The sequence below is a fragment of the Oryzias latipes genome, chromosome 9 (assembly GCF_053564925.1).
Source record: "Oryzias latipes strain Hd-rR chromosome 9, Olatipes_Hd-rR_3.1".
Classification (NCBI taxonomy): Eukaryota; Metazoa; Chordata; class Actinopteri; order Beloniformes; family Adrianichthyidae; genus Oryzias; species Oryzias latipes.
In genome coordinates this window covers 104,247-127,818 of record NC_136245.1, presented here as the reverse complement: position 1 = coordinate 127,818, position 23,572 = coordinate 104,247, and the positions used below count along the sequence as shown (strand labels likewise).

The 23,572-nt window shown below is 43.4% G+C and overlaps 1 protein-coding gene across 2 annotated transcripts in view; it reads left to right on the top strand.

Annotated features, from left to right (window-relative positions):
- The first annotated feature begins 739 nt into the window (after positions 1-739).
- Positions 740-23,572, top strand: part of LOC101164630 (ral guanine nucleotide dissociation stimulator) — a 38,630-nt gene continuing 15,797 nt past the window's right edge. For both annotated transcript variants that reach the window (XM_011473101.4, XM_011473100.4), the window contains exons 1-14: positions 740-1,588; positions 10,177-10,481; positions 10,577-10,651; positions 10,761-10,954; positions 11,100-11,224; positions 11,316-11,531; positions 11,650-11,753; positions 11,832-11,916; positions 13,576-13,653; positions 15,718-15,804; positions 15,877-15,909; positions 15,993-16,114; positions 16,467-16,562; positions 16,648-16,843. In XM_011473101.4, coding sequence (XP_011471403.1) covers positions 1,568-1,588; positions 10,177-10,481; positions 10,577-10,651; positions 10,761-10,954; positions 11,100-11,224; positions 11,316-11,531; positions 11,650-11,753; positions 11,832-11,916; positions 13,576-13,653; positions 15,718-15,804; positions 15,877-15,909; positions 15,993-16,114; positions 16,467-16,562; positions 16,648-16,843 — 1,737 coding nt within the window. In that variant the 5' untranslated portion in view covers positions 740-1,567. The remainder of the gene's footprint in view (positions 1,589-10,176; positions 10,482-10,576; positions 10,652-10,760; positions 10,955-11,099; positions 11,225-11,315; positions 11,532-11,649; positions 11,754-11,831; positions 11,917-13,575; positions 13,654-15,717; positions 15,805-15,876; positions 15,910-15,992; positions 16,115-16,466; positions 16,563-16,647; positions 16,844-23,572) is intronic.

The window sequence follows — 23,572 nt, the reverse complement described above, 5'->3', positions numbered from 1 at the left end:
CATCTTGATGATATTTGGTGTTGGGGGTAGTTATTACCCAAAACTTTTATGGAAATTTTGTTTCATGGAATTGTACAGAGCCTTATGCCAAACTAAAAGAATGTGAATTAAAGTATGGGAATGCCAAACTAAAAGAATGTGAAAATAAATATATTTTTGCTGCATTAGTTGTCTGACTGGAATGATATTATTGCTAAAAATGATGCAGGAGTCCAGCTGTAAAGAAATGACAAAAGAGCAAAGAAAACGGAATGATCTGATTTGTTATTTCTAATTATTAATTTATTTAGGCTTTGTTTTTTTTGTTCTGCAGCATGTTCATTTTTGTATAATTTTGACAGAATTTATTTTTATGTAGAGCAAAATATTATTTGTTATGTAAAGTTTAACTTCATTTATTCTGGATTAATATGCCTGTTTTTATTCATATTTATGTTCCAAGAGTTTAGTTTTAAAGGTTTTACATTTTTAAAAGATTAGCTTTAGTGTGTTTAATAAATGTTTACCTTGTTCGGCCCCCTGTGCGACCGAGTTTGACCCCGCTGTAATATGAGTTGATAAAATGTATGCATTTTTGGTGTAAAGTGGTCAAATAAGCACAGGTAACACAAAAAGAATCCCATCAAATGGGTATGTGTGAGGGGGGGGGGGGGGGGTCACTCGCCCGCCCAGGAATTATTTAGTGTAGAACCGCCACTGGTCGTAGTCAATGGGTTGTTGGGCTTCGTGCTGCGGGGCAGGGACACAGCTGTCTGATGACCAGAACCCGGACAGTGAACGCCTCGTTCGGCTGTTCAAGATGCTCCAGAACAACCCGAAAGACAGAAACTGCGATATCCGGGACGCCATGAATAAACACGCAATTGAAGTTCTAATATTCAGTCTTCTTGTGTTTTAGGTACGTTTGGAGGACAAACAAACAGTTGGAAAAATGAAAACTTTAAAGACTTTAAAGGGAGCGAGTTGCATTCAAGAGCGCCACTTTCGCCTCTGCATTGTTTCGCGTGTGATGCGTTCAGGATCCTCGTGATTTCTGCTGCTCCTCCTCAGCGTCGTCTCTTCTCCACCGGCAGCAGCATCCATTAAGGGTCACTGTACTCTCATCAGCCTCTTCTGACCCCGATTCACGTTTTTCCACCAGGATGCCGTGGTGGAGACGCAGCGAGCGCCTGTCAGGACTCGCGGACGCCAAGCTCCCCGTTTTCTCCCCGTCCTTCCAAGCGTGACTTGAAGGCAGCGGAGCGGCGATGTGAGCACCAGGAGACAATCGTCGATGGTCTGGCTGAAGCTAGCGCGCTAAGGTTAGCCGGGCCCGATCTCGGTGGGTGTTTCCCTCCCCTCGCCGTTCTCCCGTGAATCCCCCCGAAGGCCTCTCCGCGGATGTGAAGACATGCCCGAGCTTTCCAGGGGCTTTCTCCCAGGCATGAAGCCTCCTGGCGGCGTAGCCCCCCGGCCGTGAAGCATCCGCAGTCATTTTGTCCCCTCCGCGAAGATGATGCTGGCGGAGGAGCGGGTCTGACCGGGACTAGCTGGACGCTCTCTCCGTGAAGGCCATGATACCGAGAGAATGATAATGCTGGAAAAACAGGTAACATCTGGAGCCTTTGGCTCTGTATCTCAGAAAAATCTGACATTTTTTCACACTCCCATGACAACCAGCAAAAAACTGGCAATCAACCAGATCCAATGAAGTGCCAGCAGATATTTGGTACTTGTATAATATAGAGATACAATAAAGATGATAATCCTTCCACATTTCAGTTCATTCCTCTCCACATATTTCAGTTTCAGTGTAATTCACTGATAAATAAGTGCAGCTGTCAGATGAAGAGGGTCTTTTTGTTACCACATTTTAGGATCTTTAAAAGGTTGAGACTATAAATGTAAGCTTTCATTGTTGCTAAATATACATGGGGGGTCAATGCAGTTTAAAGTAAAGGAACAACATATTTTACACTTACAAACTCTTTATTTAAAGGCCATTTCAAATTAAGGCCAAAAGCTGAAAACTAAAACTACAACATTAAATGAAACTGACAAATAATAAATCAGCTTCAGTTTGCACCACTTTTCTCTTTTTTAAACTGTTTCAAGGCTCTGAGATATTGAAAATCTTTCATCTGATGATGCTCAGCACCAAACAGGCTGCAAGGTGATGCCGTACTGCCCGTCACAGAAACAGTAATGTGATTGTTTCTCTGTGTCTTTCTAAGATCCTTTATGTCTAATATAATTCAATTCAATTATTATTGTAGCCCAAATTCACAACAGTTGTCTCGATGGGCTGATATGGAGGTAGAGGAGATGAAGATGTTGAGGTTCTCCTTAGGAGTGACCAGGTTAGACAGGATAAGGAACGAGTACATCAGAGGGACGGCTCATGTTGCCTGTGTTAGCGACAAAGTCAAAGAAAGCCAGACTGAGATGGTTTGGACATGTTCAGAGGAGGGATAGTGGATATATTGGTAGAAGGATGTTGGAGATGGAGCTGCCTGGCAGGAGGGCAAGAGGACGGCCAAAGAGGAGATATATGGATGTCTTAACAGAGGACATGAAGTTGGCTAATGTTAGGGTAGAAGATGTCCATGATAGAGTGAGGTGGAGGACGATGATTCGCTGTGGCGACCCCTGATGGGAAAAGCCCAAAGAGAAAGAAAGTTGTCTCGATGGGCTTTCATATAGGTAATTGAAAAAGTTAAACATAAAATTAAAAAGATCATGAATACATAGAATTCATTCGGAAAATACTAAATTGACAAACTGACTAAACTAAACTGGCATCCCTGCCCTTAGACCCCCCTTCTCTGTAAGGAAAAACTCCTAAAAAACCGGATTCCGGAAAAAACAAAGAAACCTCAGGGGTGCCCACATGAAGGAGGGATCCTCCCCCAGGACGGAAAGGCGATTTACCAGAACTCTTAGAGAAGAATTAACTTAATCTAAATCTACAACTACATATTTAAAGTCCAGCAGATGAGCTTCATCCAGATGGAGTTAAAAATGTTTTACCCAGTTCTTTGTTGAACAGTGTCTTTTGTAGTTCACTAATGGGATGTAGTTTAGCTGCACCAGTTCAAAAAATTTGGGGGAAAAATAAATACCTAGATATTTGCTATTGCCTGATTTGACTGGTAGAGTCTTTGCTCTGCATTACTGTTCAGTGATAGTAAAAAAGATTTATTCCAATTGAGGAGTCGGATACGGAGGAGAATCCGTTAATGATTGTTTGCTATTTCACTTTCCGAATGTAGATTATGGAGAAAAAGTAATTTGTCATCTGCATAGAGACAAATTTTCTGATGGCTGTGTTTGGTTTTAATTCCTTTAATGCTCTCATTCTGTCTTATTGCTGCAACTAGAGGCTCCATAAATATAGCGAAAAGGGAGGGGGAGAGTGGGCAACCCTGTCTGATTCCTTTTCCAAGAAAAAAACTGTTGGAAGTCTGTTTGTTAGTTCTGACTGATGCATTTGGGTTGCAGCATAATATTTTAATCCAGTCAATGAATGATTCCCAGAACCCAAACTTATGGAGGGCAGCAATGAGGAACTTCCAATTTACCATGTCAAATGCTTTTTCAGCATCCAACGAGAGTATGGTCATTTCCTGGTTTGTAGTAGTGGCAAATTCTATTACAGTCAGTTGGTATCAATATTTGGACAGAGACACATTCTTTCTAATATAGTTTCTGTACATTACCACAGTGAATTTGAAATAAAACATCTCAGATGCCATTGAAGTGCAGACTTTCAGCTTTTATTCCATGGGTTGAACAAAAAGATTGCATAAAAATGTGAAAAACTAAAGCATTTTTTAAACACAATCCCTTCATTTCATGGCCTCCTAAGTAATTGGACAAATGAAATAACTGTAAACCAAATGGTCATTACTAATATTTGGTTGTTGGCAATGACAGCCTGAAGTCTTGAACTCATGGACATCACCAGATGCTGGTTTTCTCCTTCTGAATGCTCTGCCAGGCCTTTACTGCAGCGGCAAACAGTTGCTGTTTGTTTGTGGGCCTTTCTGTCTGAAGTTTAGTCTTCAACAAGTGAAATGCTGCTCAATTGGGTTCAGATCAGGTGACTGACTTGGCCATTCAAGAATGTTCCACTTCTTTGCTTTAATAAACTCCTGAGTTACTTTGGCTGTATGTTTTGGGTCGTTGTCCATCTGGATTATGAAAGGCCGTCCACTCAGTTTGGCTGCATTCACCTGGATCTGCGCAGACAGTGCTGCATTCACCTGGATCTGCGCAGACAGTCTGTCTCATAACACCCAGAATTCATTGGGCTGCTTCTGTTCTGTGTCATGTCATCAATAAACACTAATGTCCCAGTGCCACTAGCAGCCATGCACGCCCAGACCATCACACTGCCTCCACCGTGTTTTACTGATGATGTAGTGTGCTTTGGATCAGGAGCTTCTCCACGCCTTCTCCATACTTTTCTTGGTTTCATCTGTCCAAAGAATGTTTTTCCAGAACTTTTTAGATGCTTTTTAGCAAAGTCCAGTCTAGCCTTCCTATTCTTGAGGCTTCTGAGTGGCTTGCATCTTGCAGTGAACCCTCTGGATTTACTTTCATGCAGTCTTCTTTTTCTGGTAGACTTGGATATTGATCCGCCTCCCTCCTGGAGAGTGTTGTTCACTTGGTTGGCTGTTGTGAACGGGTTCCTCTTCACCATGGAAATGATTCTGCCGTCATCCACCACTGTTGTCTTCCGTGGACGTTCAGGTCTTTGTGCGTTGCTGAGTTCACCAGTGCTTTTTTTCTTTCTCAGGATGGACCACACTGTTGATGTTGCCACTCCTAATACTGTAGCAGTTTCTGGTTTCATGTTTGTTTCTGTTTTCTCAGCTTAATGATGGCTCCTTTCACCTGCATGGAGAGCTCCTTTGACCGCATGTTGTCTGTTTACAGCAAAATCTTCCAAATGCAGCACGAGTCCTCTAATCAACTCCAGGCCTTTTATCTGTTTACTCAGGATGACATAACAAGGGAATTGCCCACACCTGCCCATGCAATAGCATGGAATGGCAATCTGTGGTAGGCATGCACCAACATAACTCATATTTGAGACCAAGGACCCCAAAAACCCTGAAATATAACACGTGGAAAAGAATGAATACATGATTTGCATTGTACAATTTGAATCTGAATTTGAAGTAATAATTGATCGAAGTTTACTAAAAACATTTATTTGAATTTGCACTGTCTCTTCAACAATAGGTCCTTTTATTCTGTTAAAGATTCACTTTTTTTCCTTAATGGAATAAACGTGCATGTGACCTCTGTGTCAACAGCTGGAATCCTGACTCTGCAAAGCTTCCTTGAGCTTTGACAGCTCATCACCTGCTAATATCTTGCATCTTCTGACTTGTTTAATTTTTTAACAAGTTGGTCTTTTTAACTGCCTTTCAGGAGTGCATTTGCACTCTTTCACAAACATCACATCACTGAAAGATTTTTTATGTTGCCCCAAATCTACACACACAGACTGATAAGCAGTGAAAAAGTCTGATGAATCGGGTTGATCTCTCGTGTGGGATTCTTAGCTCGTATATTTTCTGCGCTCAGACGTTTGTGGATATGTTTGTTTGCTTTCGTAGTGATCTTTGATATTAAGGCCACATTTTCACAACACATGAGACATAAAGGTTTTGCTCTGCCTGTTGGAAGAATGAATCCATAAAGATCTGTCCATTTACTTTTTAAAATTCTATTTTCCACATCCGCTTTCCTCTCGCTGGAGCATCCACGCCCACTCTGCTTCAGTTGTGTTCTTTTCAAGATTGCTGGTAATGCTATGTTTTGAGATTAACTTGTAATAAGCCAGAAACTGCTGTGTTTTTCGGAGATCTAACATTGGCGCAGAATCACGTTCAGCTATTTTCTGGTTGCCGGGCCACAGGTTTTGCTGGTTTCATAACCTGCTCAAATGCCTGTGACTGTAGACCTATGTGCCGTAAATTGTGGCAATTGTCACTCATTGTTGTGCCGCAGTGTTTGGGCCGGTTACGGACACGTTCATCAACCACTATTTCTTTTTTTCTCACCGGGCGTTAAGGCTCTTTAAAGTTAGATCATTTACGTTTGCGTCACATCTGATTATAAGTATGAAGACATTTTTTGCCATAGCATTCATTCAAGGCATTAATGATTCCTCTCCGGCATTCATTTATTTTTATTTATTTAACCTTTATTTTACAAGGAAATCCCATTGAGATAAAATCTCTTTTTTAAGAAGAGGAAGACGTCTTCATCAGATGCCTGTCTCTTCTGAGTAGCGGTGTGAATTGTTCCCTTTCTCTCAGCAAAGGAGAAGTGCTCACTGTCACAGATTTAAACAGATTTGTGAACACTTTTTTAGAAAAATTGTTGTTTTGTTTGTAGAAAATGTTTCCGATCTTTGAATTCATCTCATGACAAATGGGAGCAAAAACCAAAGTGTTCCTTGAATATTTTTGTTCAGTTTATGACAATCCACTGTTTCACAGCACTGCAGAATAACCTGAATAAATTAAAATGACACACTTTTTTCACTACAGAACACAAAACAGTGTAAAAGGTCCAACATGCACAAAATGTTTAAAGCTGTCTTACTTTTGTTCACCACTTGAACCCCCGACTGCTGGTTGGCAGCACCACCCACTGAGCCTCTTTGAGCAGCTCGACACCTCGACCAACACAATAAGATCTCACGAGAACCAGCATTTGTTAAATGTTCAGTCAGCCTCGCGGTTTTTGTTGTCTTGAGACATGCACTACTAAGTTTTTACTTAGGATGGGTACCAAACCGACACTTTGTGCCATGTTGCTGCCAGTATCATGTACCATTATTGCTGAGCTTGCAGTGGGCTCAAATAAAAACGAGTGTGAGAAAAAGGAGCTGCAGTGAACACTGTCCTGTAAAGAAAGCATCTTAGTCACATTAAAGCCCTCTCCTTCATCCTGTCATGCTAGCTCATGACCCTTTAATGTTTATGGAAAGAATTGGTGTTTCTTTATTCTTTATCTTTATCCTTCCTTTATTTTTGAAGCTCTAGTTCAAGCTCCGCTCAGCCTCCTGAACCGTTTAATAATGCTGTTTATTTCCAACATTCAGCAATGTTGGAAATTATCTCATTTCCTCAATCATACTTTCACAACCTTATTGGTTAAGGCACATTCATTCTGTTTTTTTTATACTGAAAATCATTTGTGGAATCAGACAGTAATCAGACCAAGATTAAGATCAATTTTATTAATTCTCGTAGGGAAATTCAGTAATCATGACAAGATCATGACTAATCTCTTTAAGCACAAATATTTCTTAATTTACCAAAAGAAAAGCACCAGAAATTTGGTTGGGTAAAAGTAACTTGGAAATGAGATACAGGTGCAGTTCTTAATGTTGTGATCATTAAAAAAAAGATTTTTTACCATCTTATTAACATGAAAGGGTATGTTAATATTCAGCTAGAGTTTTCTTTGTGAATAATTGTTCTGGTACAGCCTTGGGATATATCGTGATATGTATGATTTTGTTAGACACATATCATGATACATATCCTATCACCGGAATATGCACCCCTACCGTGCATTATCATGCTGCAACATGAGGGTATGTTCCTGGATGTACGGTACTACAATGGGCCACAGGATCTTGTCACGATATCTCTATGCATAAATATAATGTGCCGATGCTTTTCGTTTATAACATACGCCTGTCCATACCAAAATGTAGCGATGTGACGTTTTGTATTGAGGTTTCGAGGAGTTTCTGCAATGCATGTATCAAGGTTTGCTTCATTCAGGGGAATATGTTAATTAAGACTCTCATTCATCCAGGTTGATTCCATCATAGTAGTAGGTTTAGGGGCTGTCATCTGGACTTAATTTTTAAAGTTAGAAGACGTTTCTTATCCAAGAGGCTTTGTCAATTCTGAATTAGCTGGTAAAAGAGCTGGTAGATATGCGCTCATGGGGGAGGAGTCAGACCTGAAACTGGATGGTATTGTCAACTTAGCCTACATGGTTTCGGGTCGTTAAGAGTCCTTAGTCGTCAGCTGGGAGTTGGGGAGCCAGTGACTCCCTCCCCAACTGGTCATTCATGAAATGGTTCAAATTGTGCCGTGAGTTTGACAGCGGCATGAATCCCTCAGGCTCCATTCAACATTTTGATTGAAAGTTGCAGTCAATGAGACTTAAGAGATGGTTTGGAGATTTAGAAAAAACTGTTGCTCTTACATAAAAAACAACGTATCGCCTAAACTATTATCACTGGCCATATCTCTATGTTACAAAAGCACAATAGTTATCCATTATCAACCAGAGCCGCAGTGGCTGAACAGCATCCAACCCAGAGGGAGGGATCCTAACTGAGGAAGCACCAGAAAATAAATAAAAAATAAAAAAGAGAATGAAAAATGTAAAAGAGAATGAAACAGTAAACATATTGATAAAAGCAATAAACAATAAAACATTGAAATGAGATAAATTAAAATTAAAATAACACATTAAAATCTAGTGTAAATTTGTAAAACAAGATCAAATGGATAAATATAAATAAATAAATAACCAAATAAAAAAAGAAATAGTGGTAGTAAAAAATTAGCTGAATGCCAAGTTAAAAAGATAGGTCTTTAGCCTTTTCTTAAAAACTTCAATGCTCTCTGCGGCTCTCAGGTCCTCTGGCAGACTGTTCCATAAACGGGGGCCATAGTGTTGAAAAGATGCTTCTCCGTAGGTTTTGGTTCTTACAGCCGGAATGGTTAACAGACCAGAGCCAGAGGATCTTAAGGTCCGCGAGGGTTCATACTTTACTAAAAGATCTGATTAATAAGAAGGCGCAAGACCGTTAAGACATTTAAAAACTGTTAAAAGTATCTTAAAATCATTACCCACAATGGTCTCTCATAGTAAATATTGTGGGAGTTACATTCTAAAAATAACCCATAATAGACACTATCTGAGAAGTATTCATCTTTTCCTTTTTACAATAACAGATGTTTTAAAGCTGTAAAACTCCTCAATACACACTTTATCCACTGTTTCTCAGACATGAACATTTTGCACTTTTCCCTCTTTTTTTAAGCTCCCAAAGTTCAAACTTAGTAGGAAAAATATGATCAACTAAAATGAAAACAAAGATCTGATTGCGATGGAAGATTAAATGTAGCCGAACTCTGGCAAACCGAACACAAGCTGTACAGGAGACACAACACACAGGAAATTGATTGAAAAAAATCTACAGCCAATCAGGATGCAGATCACAGTGATGTTTAAGAAAAAACAACAACCAACCAAACAAACAAAAAAGAAGCAAAGTGCACTAGAAAATCAGTGAAACAGCATTTTAGCAAGTGCCCACTGTTCACAGTCTATTGTCATCACTTCAGTACAGTGGGCCTATTGGCTTCATGTTTTCGTACTTCTTCATTCTGCAGTTTTCTTTATGATGAGACATTTACAGCGTATGCCGAGTAGGGGAGGGTAAAGGAGAGTTTCTGCAATGTGCATGGAGGTATGCTTCATTTAGGGGAGGAGCTGAAAATGATGACTTGTACCATGTGACTGATCCATTGAAGTGGTTTAGATTGTGCCACGAGTTCTGACAGCCATATGAATCCTTCTAGCTTCATTCAGCGACAGAATTAGGAGCATGCATAGGATTTTGATAAAGGTTAATCCTTTTTCCCTATAATGATTAGAATCGATGTTTATTTTTCTGAAGATGAAGCTGCAACAAACGTACGGCCGTCTCTGCTTTGTAAAGCATGCTTTTAGATAATCCTCCCTGCGAGATTACAGAATAGACTTTTGGTTTGTTGTGATTAATATTAAGATATTAAATGAAAACAGATTTGATCTCCCTTCAGCTGTTGGGTCATTTTTCCTTTTGTTTTTGCGCTAGCCTAACAACGACAGAACGAAGTGCTTATGTTTAGGTTTTTGAAAAATGTTTGCTCTTCTGCACTTTACACAAAGGCATACTTAGTAGGACTGCCAGTGTTTCATCTCCACCAAGATCTCTGTCTCCATGTTGTTGAGAAATGGCTGACAAAACCTGTTTTCATGCTCATCTTGCAGCTTGTACCGTGCTGGTGGTGTGACAGTCCTTCAGACTCACCTGAAATCATCAGTTTTTCACATGAAATCATCATAAAAGCTGGACTGAACACTTTTCCACTGCAGAGCTCGACACAGGAGATCGGAGAGGAAACTGAGGAGGACGCTGTCTTCACCATCACACTGAGGAAGGTGCAACTTCACCAGTCTGCCAACAAGGGGCAGCGCTGGTTGGGTGTGGAGACGGACTCTGCCCTGAGCCTCTACGAGACCTGCAAGGTGCGAACAATCAAGGCCGGCACACTAGAGAGGCTGGTGGAGTATATGGTGTCGGCCTTCAGGGGCAAAGACTCTACCTACGTCACTATCTTCCTGTGCACCTACCGCACCTTTGCGACTACCAGACAAGTGCTGGACCTCCTGCTCCACAGGTGCAACTTTGATCAAACTTCAAGGAAGAAAATGTTCAGTTTGCAAAGTTGAAAAGGAGTTTTTTTTTGTAAAGATGGAGTATGTTTATTCCTAGATATGCCAAACTTCCAAATGTGCCTGCTGGCCCTGCACACAGAGCATCCCAGGACAACTGCACAGAGCTCAGAAAGTAGGTCTGCATGTGTCAGCAGGTCCAGCTCACTTTTGCAGGCTAGAGCCATTGTTTGTTCGGACATTTGTCTTGATAAAATCATTTTTAATCTGTTCTTTTGTTTTAGTACCATTTCATCCATTCTGGGCGCATGGCTGGACCAGTACTCGGAGGACTTCTGGACCCCTCCAAACCACGAATGTCTACACCAGCTCCTCTCCTACCTGCACCTCCATTTTCCTGGCTCTGACCTGGAGCGCCGTGCTCGCAACCTGCTGGCCCACTTCCAGCGCCGACAGCAGTGTGAACCTGATTCTGATGGTATGCAGGCAGGACAGGGATTGTATGTGGGTGGTCCAGAAAAGGTCCATTAGATAAGCTGTTTGAACTGATCCTGTTTGAAGAGGAGCAGGAACATGGGGGAGACCAGCTGGTGTGGAAAATGTCTGTTTCCATGTCTCTTTAGGGGAGCACATGGGCTGCCCTTTTGCCACGCAGGAAGAGAGTGGCTTTGAGGACGAGCTTCCTGCTTTCAGTTTCCTGTCCTTTGACCCCATCATGGTAGCAGAGCAGTTCACTCTCATGGATGCAGTAAGGGCTGAAACTTCACCTTTTTTTTGCTCTTCTGTCAAGTTTTAAAGGTCCATTGTTAGACATCCCTGCTGCATTTATCTTTCTGCAGGACCTCTTTAAGAAGGTGGTGCCCTATCACTGCCTTGGTGGAATCTGGTCTCAGCGGGATAAGAAGGGGAAGGAGCACCTGGCCCCCACCATCAGAGCCACTGTGGCCCAGTTCAATGCTGTCACCAACTGTGTTATCGCCACCTGTCTGAACAACCCTTCGCTGAAGGCCAGCCAAAGAGCCAGGCTGCTGGAGCGGTGGATCGATGTGGCGCGGGTCAGAAACTTTTCTTCATCCGTTTGGGAGCATGCTTCCTCCCCTTGTGGTTCATCTTTCCTCTTGAAGGTTTATGGGCACACTGCAGAGGATCTGAGCCTGTCTGTTTGTGATGCAGGAGTGCCGCATCCTGAAGAACTTCTCCTCCTTACGGGCCATCCTCTCCGCTCTGCAGTGCAATGCTATCCACAGACTGAAGAGGACCTGGGAGGAGGTGTCAAGGTGATGCGTCATCTAAGATTGGACGGCTTTGGGCCAGCGATGTTTTTTAATATCTTATCTTATCTTTAATATCTGAAGGGAGAGTTTTCGAACTTTTCGTGAGCTCTCAGAAATCTTCTCCGATGACAACAACTACTCGATCAGCCGTGAACTGCTGGTGAAGGTAAGCCTCCTCTGCTTCTTTCAGTAGTGGGGGTCTGAGATTGGCTATGAGAGAGTTTTTACTGGCATGCAAATGTCTGTTAACAAGACAACCATACCTTTTCCTAAAACGGCTGTGGTGCAGTGGTAGAGTGGTCATCCTCTGATTGAATCATCACAGGTTGGGTTTCTGACCTCCATAAAATAGACTCCTTACCAACTTTCAGATCTAAACTCAAAACTCATCTGTTTAATTCTGCCTTTTCATTCTGATTCTCTTTTGATTTTCTGTCAGTTATTTATCGTGTTTTAATGAATATTTTTTAACTTACTGACCTTTGTTTTGAAAAGTGTCCTTGATTTCCTTGAAAGGCCCTTTTAAATTAAATGGATTATTATTATTATTATTATTATGACAGCATCACAGTTGATGCAGGTTTATCGGCTGCATCTCCATGATGCCGATTTCACGTTCCACCACATCCCAAAGGTTCTCTATTGGGTTCTGGTGACTGTGGAGGGCGTTTGATCCAAAGAACTCATTGTAATGTTCTGGAAACCAGTCTAAGATGATTCCAGCTTTATGACATGGAGCCTTATCCTGCTGGAAGTAGCATCAGAAGATGGTCCACTGTGGTCAGAAAGGGATGGACATGGTCAGCAACAATACTCAGGTAGACTGTGGTGTTGGAACCATGCTCAACTGGTACTAAGAGGTCCTAAGTGAGCCAAAATAACATCCCCCACACCATGACACCACCACCACCAGCCTGAACCGTTGATACAAGGCAGGATGGATCCATGCTTTCATGTTGTTGAGGCCAAATTCTGACCCTACCATCTGAATGTGGCAGCAGAAATGGAGACTCATCAGACCAGACAACGTTTTTCCATCTTCTATGGTCCAGTTTTGGTGAGTCTGTGTGAATTGTAGCCTCAGTTTCCTGTTCTTAGCTGACAGCAGTGGTACCCGGTGTGGTCTTCTGCTGCTGTCGTCCATCTGCCTCCAGGTTGGACGTGTTGTTCTTTCAGAGATGCTATTCTGCAGACCTCGGTTGGAACCAGTGGTTCTTTGAGTTCCTGTTGTCTTTCTATCAGCTGGAACCAGTCTGGTCGTTCTCCTCTGACCTCTGGCATCAACAAGACATTTCTGACGACAGAACTGCTACTGTCTGGCTATTTTCTCTTTTTAGGACCATTCTTTGTAAACCCTAGAAATGGTTGTGGGTGAAAATCGCAGTAGATCAGCAGTTTCTGAAATCCTCAGACCAGCCCGTCTGGCACCAACAACCACATTCAAAGTCATTTCAATCACCTCGTTCTGATGCTTGCTTTGAACTGGAGCAGATCGTCTGGACCATGTCTACATGAATACATGCTGCCGGGTGATTGGCTGATAAGAAATTTGTGATAACGAGCAGTTGGACAGGTGTGTCTAATAAAGTGTCCAGTGAGTGTAGAGCTAAATGTTCTGCCTTTTCTTTTTCGAAAATATCTTGATTCTCTTTGTTTTGTATGACTGTATGAATGACAAACGCTGTGGGACTCTTATGAGAGCGGATATGTCTTTCAATGTTTTATAGCGTTGATCTTGATCCCCCACATCTAATACCACAATTTGATTGTTAACTGTTCTTCCATGAGTGTTTTTAGTAAGTGCAAATGGGATTTTTTCTTGTAGGAAGGAACCTCCAAATTTGCAACTTTAGAAATCAACCCCAAACGAGCACAGAGGAGACACCAGCAGCAGAGAGACCTGGTAAGGTGGATGGGTGGAGGTCAGTGTCCTGCCTGCTTTGTTCTCAGAACTATTGAAGATTGTTTCCTACAGCACCATCTTCATGCAGCCCTTGCAGTTATTTTTTAGTTTTTCTGAAGCAGTCTGCTGACCTTTATCTGTAAGTATCTGTTGAAAATACTAGTTGTCATCCAGCACCACCAGTAGGCCACACCCACTATCAGCTCAATAGTGAGCACCTGTGAGACTCAGCCAGGAACTTACTTAACTCAGCCAGCTTGCATTCCCTTCCCCCTCCAACCTCTACCAGGAGAAGAAGCAGTCCCAGCCAAATGCTACCACAGATCAGTCCACGTCCAGCTAAGTGGATGCATCATAGACGCAAAATCATCCACAACTCATCAGCTCAATTCAAATAAATAAGATGCCTGTGGAGTTTTGGGAGTTCAGTGTTTGAATATGCATCCCAGTTATTTTCTATTTTTTCTGAAGCAGTCTGCTAACCTTTATCTGTATGTATCTGTATATGATAAAGACGAAAAATTTGCACTAAAGTATAAGTCACATTTGGTTGACATTAGTTTAACAAAACACAGGAGCAAGAACGGACAATTACTGTATTTTCCCGACTATAAACCGCTATTTTTGTCACGAACCTTCGACCCTGCGGCTTATTCAATGATGCGGCTAATTTATGATTTTATTTATTGGCCACCAGGAGCGCTTCGGCAGTCTCAGAGGGGAGACTGCTTGCGTAATTCTATGTCCAGCAACAAGCGTGACTGCTTTGAGAAACACTCAAGCTGCCAAACAGCATGGACCTCACTTCAGCTGTTAGACACTTAAGTCATGGTGCAATAAAAGGAACATCCATGCCCAGCCGCATCCCACAATCCTTTGGTGCCATTAGACCCAACGTGCACATGACAGCCACTAGAATATGATGCAGCTTTCAGGTTAAAAGCAATCGTTAAAAGCAGTGTGAAAAAATCCACCATCACCAACAGGTTTGGAAAAGCCGGTCTGCTGCGTGCCAGAAGTTTCCTTGACTTTTGTGGAAGGAAACTTCTGGTGGACGCGCCGTTACGCAGAGCCGCGTAGAGTGCGCATAGGCACGTGCCGCTCGCGCTTACAAGTCACTGCCACTCTCTTTTACTTGTGTGTTTTTTTAACAAGCCCTGTTATTTCCACATTGCTGCCATGTTACAGGGGAGAGCTGCTCTCGCGTTCCGCTGCAGCTCCCTGCTCCTTCTTAAACACGCACGCGGTTTCAGAACATATACATCCTCAATCTACAACACAGTCTGACGAACCGGGGGTTAGCCCCGCCTTAAACCCCTAAGACTCATGGGAAGTGGGGAATCTGAGTGTGAATTTCCACACCACAAGTGAGGGAGCTGTTAACTGAAGTGAGGTCCCTGCTGTTTGGCAGATGTGGGTGTGTTCAAATAAATAAGCTAAACTACAGGTTACTCCCCCCTCTCTGAGACTTCTGTGGTCTCAGTGACGTGCTACTTGAATTGTTACAACATGCGGCTTGTGTATGTAAAAAGTGGTTAATCCTCATTAAATTGGGAGGGTGCGGCTTGTAATCAGCTGGGTTCTATAACACAGTAATTACTGTAATGTTAAAAGTCATAACAGAATAGATGACAACAATAGACTGAATACCCGCACGCTTCATTACTGTAACACATTGATGCTTATTTAGCTTCATGAAACATAGGAGGAATCTAGTATATTGTGCCACATATGAACACTTATTCAAAAGACCATAGCAGCAAGAACGCAATTCAACTAAACCCTTTATGACTTAAAATCACTAAATCTATGGACTTCTTTGGCCTCTGCTGCTTTGGAAGAATTCCGCCAAGCCCGGCGGCGTAAAACTGAGCAGTGCTTTTTCCTTTTGCGTTACTGTCAGTAGCAAATACTCAGACACACAACTACAATGCCCTCCAGTGGTTGTTGCTAAGTCACACCTCAAGCCAATCCACGCAAAAAACTGAAACTTAAACTCCAAAAAAGACGGTAATTGTGTTCTTCTGTCCTTTCAAACTTCATCCATGTCCTGTTTGTTAACAGGGGGTAATGCAGGGGACCATTCCTTATTTGGGAACCTTCTTGACGGACTTGGTGATGATGGACACGGCCATGAAGGATTACACTGAGGTAAGGACCTGCGTTTCTTTTTATCTTAGCTTGGTCTCAGTCATTGCCTAAGTTCCTGATCTGGTTTTCCAGGGTGGTCTGATCAACTTTGAGAAGAGAAGAAAGGTGAGTAAATTTCATGGGAACTATTATTCCTTACAGAAGTGATGACAATCACTTTGAAAATGGTTCTGTTTCTGGGCTTGCAGGAATTTGAGGTGATTGCTCAGATCAAACTGCTTCAGCTGGCTTCCAACAACTACAGCTTCACTCAGGACAGCCACTTCAGAGAGTGGTTCGCCAGTGCAGAGAAGCTCAGCGAGGCAGAAAGGTCAGTTGATCAGTAGCTTGGTGGCTACTCCATCAGTACAAAAGGAGCCCAACAGTGATCAACTGTGATCCGCTAAGTTTAAGCAATAAAGAAACAAAAATAAAAAGAAGATATATTTAAAAAAAAGTCAAAGATAAATGGTCTGCTAATGTAAATCATTCTAAAATTTCTTTGGTTGAATCTTTTTTTAATCGTTTCAACACCACGGTACATAGAATGGCTGTCCTGTTCTGGTATAATCTCAGCATTAGAGACAGATAGAAATATAGTTTTATTCACCATTTTGAATGGATCTGACTGAAAAAAATGGCTTTGTGACTACATAAATTAATAATTTTCCCTCCCCCCACAGCTACATGCTGTCTTGTGAAATTGAGCCTTTGTCGGAGTCGGCCTGCAATACACTGAGAGGCAAAAAGAATGGAGGAATCATGAAGCGGTGGAGCGAGTAAATTATTTCAGGATAGTCTATCAGATTTCTGTTGCACATCACTTCACTAAAGAATTATTTCCCTCCTCCTAATATCTTTCAGCCGGCAGCTAACAGAGGCCAGCTGCAGCAGCAACAGCTCTCACTCAAAGTCCTTTGACCACTCACACTACAGGCCGTGTCACGGAGGGGATGGCGGCGATGCACTCAGCGTCACCTCAGTCAGCTCCAGTGGCTCAGACCTGGAAGACGTTCACGTCAGCTTTCTGTCAGACTCACCGGAGGGGCATGAGAGGAAGGTAAGTGGGGGTGCAAAGGGGGTCAGCAACAAAACTCAGGTAGGCTGTGGTGTTGGAACCATGCTCAACTGGTACTAAGGGGCCCAAAGTGGGCCAGGAAAATATCCCCCACACCATGCCTGAACGTTGATACAAGGCAGGATGGATCCATGCTTTCATGTTGTTGAGGCCAAATTCTGACCCTACCATCTGAATGTGGCAGCAGAAATGGAGACTCATCAGACCAGACAAAGTTTTTCCATCTTCTATGGTCCAGTTTAGGTGAGTCTGTGTGAATTGTAGCCTCAGTTTCCTGTTCTTAGCTGACAGCAGTGGTACCCGGTGTGGTCTTCTGCTGCTGTAGTCCATCTGCCTCCAGGTTGGACGTGTTGTTCTTTCAGAGATGCTCTTCTGCAGACCTCGGTTGGAACCAGTGGTTCTTTGAGTTCCTGTTGTCTTTCTATCAGCTGGAACCAGTCTGGTCATTCTTCTCTGACCTCTGACATCAACAAGACATCAATGACTTATTACAAACCTCGCATAAATATAAGAACAGAGACTAATACCTATAAACCAACTATAGAAATGTTTCTCTGCTTTGAAATTTTTCAAAAATTATTGAAAAATTATTCAATGATAAATTAGTTTATTTTATGTATAAGAATAATATTATTGATGAATGTCAATATGGTTTTAAAGAAAACAGATCAACCTTAGTGACTATCATAGATGCTGTGGAGGAAATAACTGCTTCAAGCAAAAATATGCGACTGGAATTTTTATGGACCTAAAAAGCCATTTGACCCTTTCAATCATGACATCCCACTTGGTAAATTACAAGAATATGGGATAAGAATAGCTTAAAGTCAGGTCAAAAGCTATGTAACTATTTGACAAGTTAGAAGGAGCGAAATCAGATGCTAGAATATTTGCGGTGATCAGCAATGTGCAATTCTGGGACTGTTACTATTTAATATTTACATGAATTAAAAAAAACCTTTAAGAAACATAACTTGCTAACGATACAAATATATTATTCTACAGGCAAATAAAGGGAATTTGGGAATCTGGTAAATGCAGAGCTAAATAAAATACATGGATGGATTACAACAAACTATCACTAAGATTAGACTAAACAAATGTAATTTCTTTTGGTAAATACAATTTCAATGTGGAGTTGGCAATAAAAAAAGAATGTCACTTTCAAGAGTGTAACAGAAGTTAAATTCTTGGGACTAATAGTTGACCACAAACTAAGCTGGAAGTAGCACATCAGACACACAAATTGAAGTAAAGTAAAGTAGTGGAAGGATAAAATTTTTCCTGTAATGGTAGAAGAAAAAAAGTCCAATAATAGCATAATCTCAGTATATACCAGAATATAACTTAGGATATTTGTTTTACTCCTATTTAATATTACCATTTTTTCCTTCTCTAAAGAAATTTTTGGGTAATATTTATAGACGTTCACTACATTCTCTTTTTTTTACTTCAAAAACGTGCCATCAGAATCGTATATAGTTGTTTATCTTGATCACTCAAACGCTTTTATTTTATGTATCCAATCTTGTGGCCAAACACTCCTCCGTCAATCAAGTTGCGCTTATGATGCTGAAAGTTATTCTGAAGCTAGTCCTCACGATGCTGAAGAGAAAAGTTGATTCTGAAAACGGAGCCTTTGAAAACTGATGAGAGGCAGAATAAATATTACAGATAATTACTGGTAAACCTGCGTGTGTCATTTGTAGAGCTAATGTGGCTGTAATTAATTAATATGCTGATGACACTCAACTCTACATCGCTGTGTCTCCTGATGATGAAGAGTCGGTTAACACACTCTTAAATGCATTTTAGACATTGAGTCATGGATGGCAGAGAACTTCCTACAGCTAAACCAGGACAAAACAGAGGTTTTAGCGATCGGTTCTGAAGACAAGAGAGAGATAGTTTTATCTAAACTAAAGAATTACAAAACTTTTCAGTGTGTGAGAAACCTGGGTGTCATTTTTGACTCTGAGATGAATTTTACCCCACAAATTAAAAATATCACAAAAACAGGATTTTATCATCTAAAAAATATAGCCAGAGTCCGCCCGTTTCTCTCTCTTGCCAGTACAGAGGTGCTAATGCATGCTTTTATTACCAGCAGATTAGATTATTGTAATGCCCTGCTCTCTGGTCTTCCCAGAACAAGAATAGCAAATCTTCAACTGCTGCAAAATTCAGCAGCACGCGTTCTGACGAGGACCAGGGGGCGGGATCACATTACACCAGTTTTAAGATCGCTGCATTGGCTCCCTGTGCAATTCAGAATTGATTCTAAAGTTCTTTTATTGGTTTACAAATGTTTTTATGGTCTCGGGCCTTCATATTTATCTGACATGATTTTAAAGTATGAGCCCTCGCAGACCCTGAGGTCCTCTGATACAGGCCTTTTGGTTATTCCAAAAGTAAGAACAAAAACATACGGCGAGGTCTCATTCAGTTTTTACGGACCTCGCCTGTGGAACAGCCTCCCAGAGAGCCTCAGGGCCGCAGAGACTGTTCATGTTTTTTAAAGGAAGGCTTAAGACCTACCTTTTTAATTTAGCTTTTAGTTGAATTTTAGGATTTTTATTTTTTTTTATTATTATTATTATTTATTTATTTATTTTTATTTATTTATTTATTATTATTATTATTATTTTAAATATTTTAATTATTTATTTTTCTTTTAACTAGTTTTATATGTGAATGTAAATACATTTATTTATTCTATTAATTTTTAAGTCGCTCTTACTATTTCATATGCCTATTAAGGTTCCATCCATCCATCCATCCATCCATCTTCCTCCGCTTATCCGGGACCGGGTCGCGGGGGCAGCAGACTGAGCAGAGATGCCCAGACTTCCCTCACCCCAGCCACTTCCTCCAGCTCCTCTGGGGGGACCCCGAGGCATTCCCAGGCCAGCCGAGAGACGTAGTCTCTCCAGCGTGTCCTGGGTCTTCCCCGGGGCCTCCGCCCAGTGGGACATGCCCGGAACACCTCTCCAGGGAGGCGTCCAGGAGGCATCCGAACTAGATGCCCAAGCCACCTCAACTGGCTCCTTTCGATGTGGAGGAGAAGCGGTTCTACTCCGAGCTCTCCGCGGGTGACCGAGCTTCTCACCCTATCTCTAAGGGAGCGCCCAGCCACCCTGCGGAGGAAACTCATTTCAGCCGCTTGTATTCGGGACCTCGTTCTTTCGGTCATGACCCATAGCTCATGACCATAGGTGAGTACTGGAACGTAGATCGACCGGTAAATTGAGAGCTTTGCTTTTCGGCTCAGCTCTCTCTTCACCACGACGGACCGATAGAGCGACCGCATAACTACGGACGCTGCTCCGATCCGCCTGTCAATCTCACGCTCCGATCTTCCCTCACTCGTGAACAAGACCCCAAGGTATTTAAACTCCTCCACCTGGGGCAGGGACACTCCACCGACCGAGAGATGGCAAACTACCTTTTTCCGGTCAAGGACCATGGCCTCAGATTTAGCGGTGCTGACCATCATCCCAGCCGCTTCACACTCGGCCGCAAACCGCCCCAATGCACGCTGGAGGTCCCGGTTCGATGAAGCCAACAGGACAACATCATCTGCAAAAAGCAGAGAAGAAATCCTGTGGTCCCCAAACCAGATCCCTTCCGGCCCCTGGCTGCGCCTAGAAATTCTGTCCATAAAAACTATGAACAGAACCGGTGATAGAGGGCAGCCCTGCCGGAGTCCAACGTGGACCGGGAACAGGTCTGACTTACTGCCGGCTATGCGGACCAAGCTCCTACTCCGGTCATACAGAGACCGGACAGCCCTCAGTAAGGCTCCCCGGACCCCATACTCCCAGAGCACCCCCCACAGGATGCCACGGGGGATGCGGTCGAACGCCTTCTCCAAATCCACAAAATACATATGGACTGGATGAGCGAACTCCCACAAACCCTCCAGCACCCTAGATAGGGTGTAGAGCTGGTCCACTGTTCCACGACCAGGACGGAAACTGCACTGTTGTTCCTGAATCCGAGGTTCGACTATCGGACGGACTCTCCTCTCCAGTACCCTGGCATAGACTTTCCCAGGGAGGCTGAGGAGTGTAATTCCCCTATGGTTGGAACACACCCTCCGGTCCCCCTTCTTAAAGAGGGGAACCACCACCCCTGTCTGCCAGTCCAGTGGTACGGTTCCCGACCGCCACGCGATGCTGCAGAGACGTGTCAGCCAAGACACTCCCACAGCATCCAGAGACTTGAGGTGCTCAGGGCGGACTTCATCCACCCCCGGGGCCTTGCCACCGAGGAGCTCGTTGACTACCTCAGTGACTTCAGCCCGGGTAATGGACAGCCCCACCCCAAAATCCTCATTCTCCACTTCTTCAAAAGAAGGCGTGTCAGTGGGATTGAGGAGATCCTCGAAGTACTCCTTCCACCGCCCGACAATGTCCCCAGTCGAAGTCAACAGCTCCCCACCTGCACTGAAAACGGTGCCTGTGGAGAACTGCTTTCCCCTCCTGAGTCGTCGGATGGTTTGCCAGAATTTCTTCGAGGCCAACCGATAGTCCTTCTGCATGGCCTCACCGAACTCCTCCCAGGACCGAGTTTTCGCCTCCGCAACAGTCTGGGCCGCAGCTCGCTTAGACTGCCGGTACCCGTCAGCTGCCTCTGGAGTCCCGCAGGCCAGCCAGGCCTGGTAGGACTCCTTCTTCAGCTTGACGGCATCCCTTACTTCCGGTGTCCACCACCGGGTTCTGGGGTTACCGCCGCGACAGGCACCAGAGACCTTGCGACCACAGCTCCGAGCAGCAGCAGAGACAATGGAGGTGGAAAACATGGTCCACTGGGACTCAATGTCCCCAACCTCCCCCGGTACCTGTTTGAAGTTCTCCCGGATGTTGGAGTTAAAGACTTCCCTGACGGAGGGCTCAGCCAGACGTTCCCAGCAGACCCTCACAGTACGTTTGGGTCTTCCAAGTCTTTCCGGCCTCCTTCCCCGCCAGCGAATCCAACTCACCACCAGGTAGTGATCGGTGGACAGCTCCGCCCCTCTCTTCACCCGAGTGTCCAAGACACAGGGCCGAAAGTCACCTGAAACAACTACAAAGTCGATCATTGACCTCCTGCCTAGGGCGTCCTGATGCCAGGTGTACTGATGGACACCCTTGTGCTCGAACATGGTGTTCGTTATGAACAAACTATGACGAGCACAGAAGTCCAATAACAAAACACCACTCGGGTTCAGATCAGGGGGGGCGTTCCTACCAATCACACCCCTCCAGGTGCCACTGTCATTGCCCACGTGGGCATTGAAGTCCCCCAGGAAGACAATGGAGTCCCCCGTTGGGGCACTTTCCAGTACCCCTTCGAGAGACACCAAGAAGGCCTGGTACTCCGAACTGCTGTTCGGCCCGTAAGCCGAAACCACAGTTAGAGACCTGTCCCCCACCCGGAGGCGGAGGGACATGACCCTCTCGTCCACCGGGGTGAACTCCAACACTTGGCGGCTGAGCTGGGGGCTCACGAGTAAGCCTACGCCAGCCCGCCGCCTCTCACCTTGGGCAACTCCAGAGTGGTAGAGAGTCCAACCCCTCTCTAAGGACTGAGTTTCAGAGCCCAGGCTATGTGTGGAGGTGAGCCCGACTATATCTAGACGGTATCTCTCAACCTCTCGCACCAGCTCAGGCTCCTTCCCTCCCAGAGAGGTGACATTCCATGTCCCAAAAGCCAGCCTATTAAGGTTTATGTAATTATTTGTTTTTTGTCCATGTTTTATATATATTTTAATTTTATTCCTTTTACCTTTTATTACACTCCAGTGTTTTCCTCTGAGGGGATCCTCCTCCTTTATTGTTTTTTATGCACAGCACTTTGAGTGACATATGTTGTTGAAAAAGTGCTATATAAATAAAGGTTGATTTGAATTAAATGGTTTATTCTAAGACGGAATTATCAGACAAAACATCAAATATGCACTTTGCTGATAAACTGAGCACACTGAGTTTGGTACTAAAGGCAAAGTACGACAACGAGGGTTGTAGAGTGTAGAGTAGTGGTGGAGGGGGGGTGGAGCTGTGGTTGCGCGGTGATCTCTGGGTTGCTGGGGTCGGGTGCCGGGGCTGGCTTGCAGAGGTGGTGCTCCGGCTGGGTGGTGGGCGGCTCATGGGTTCTTTTATTTTATTTATTTATTTTTTTACTTGTCCTGTCCAACAGCTGGACAAACAGATGAGAGCTGAGGGCCTCTTGTGTTGGACATATCTTACTTTAACAACAGGGGTTATGAATCTTCAGACAAAACAGAGGTAAGTCTGAATAAACCCATTTTTTAATCGAGGCCAAACTATTCAATTTGATCATATTTAAAAATCTTTTGTGTTGGACCGGACGGAAAAGGAAAGAAGGGAAGAAGAGAGAGGGATGTTAGAGAGAGGGGGATAGGCGGGTGATCATGGGGGGGGGGGGGGGGGAGTAAAACCATGAAGCAGCATAAAGCAACAAGCTACTGGATGTTTATCATTATGGTAAGGTTCAGATGTAATACAAATCTCAAAGGGCTGGGCCTGTCCACACACACACTCAAATGTTATAAACACATCTGCTAGCTGCAAAAATGTCCACATGTCGACATGTACACAATAGATATTGTTCACACACGCACACTTGTGCCTTCAAACCAACTAGAGTAAAATATATCACTCAATCACGCAAACTATTTATGTAGAGGTGAGCTAACACCTGTGCTCA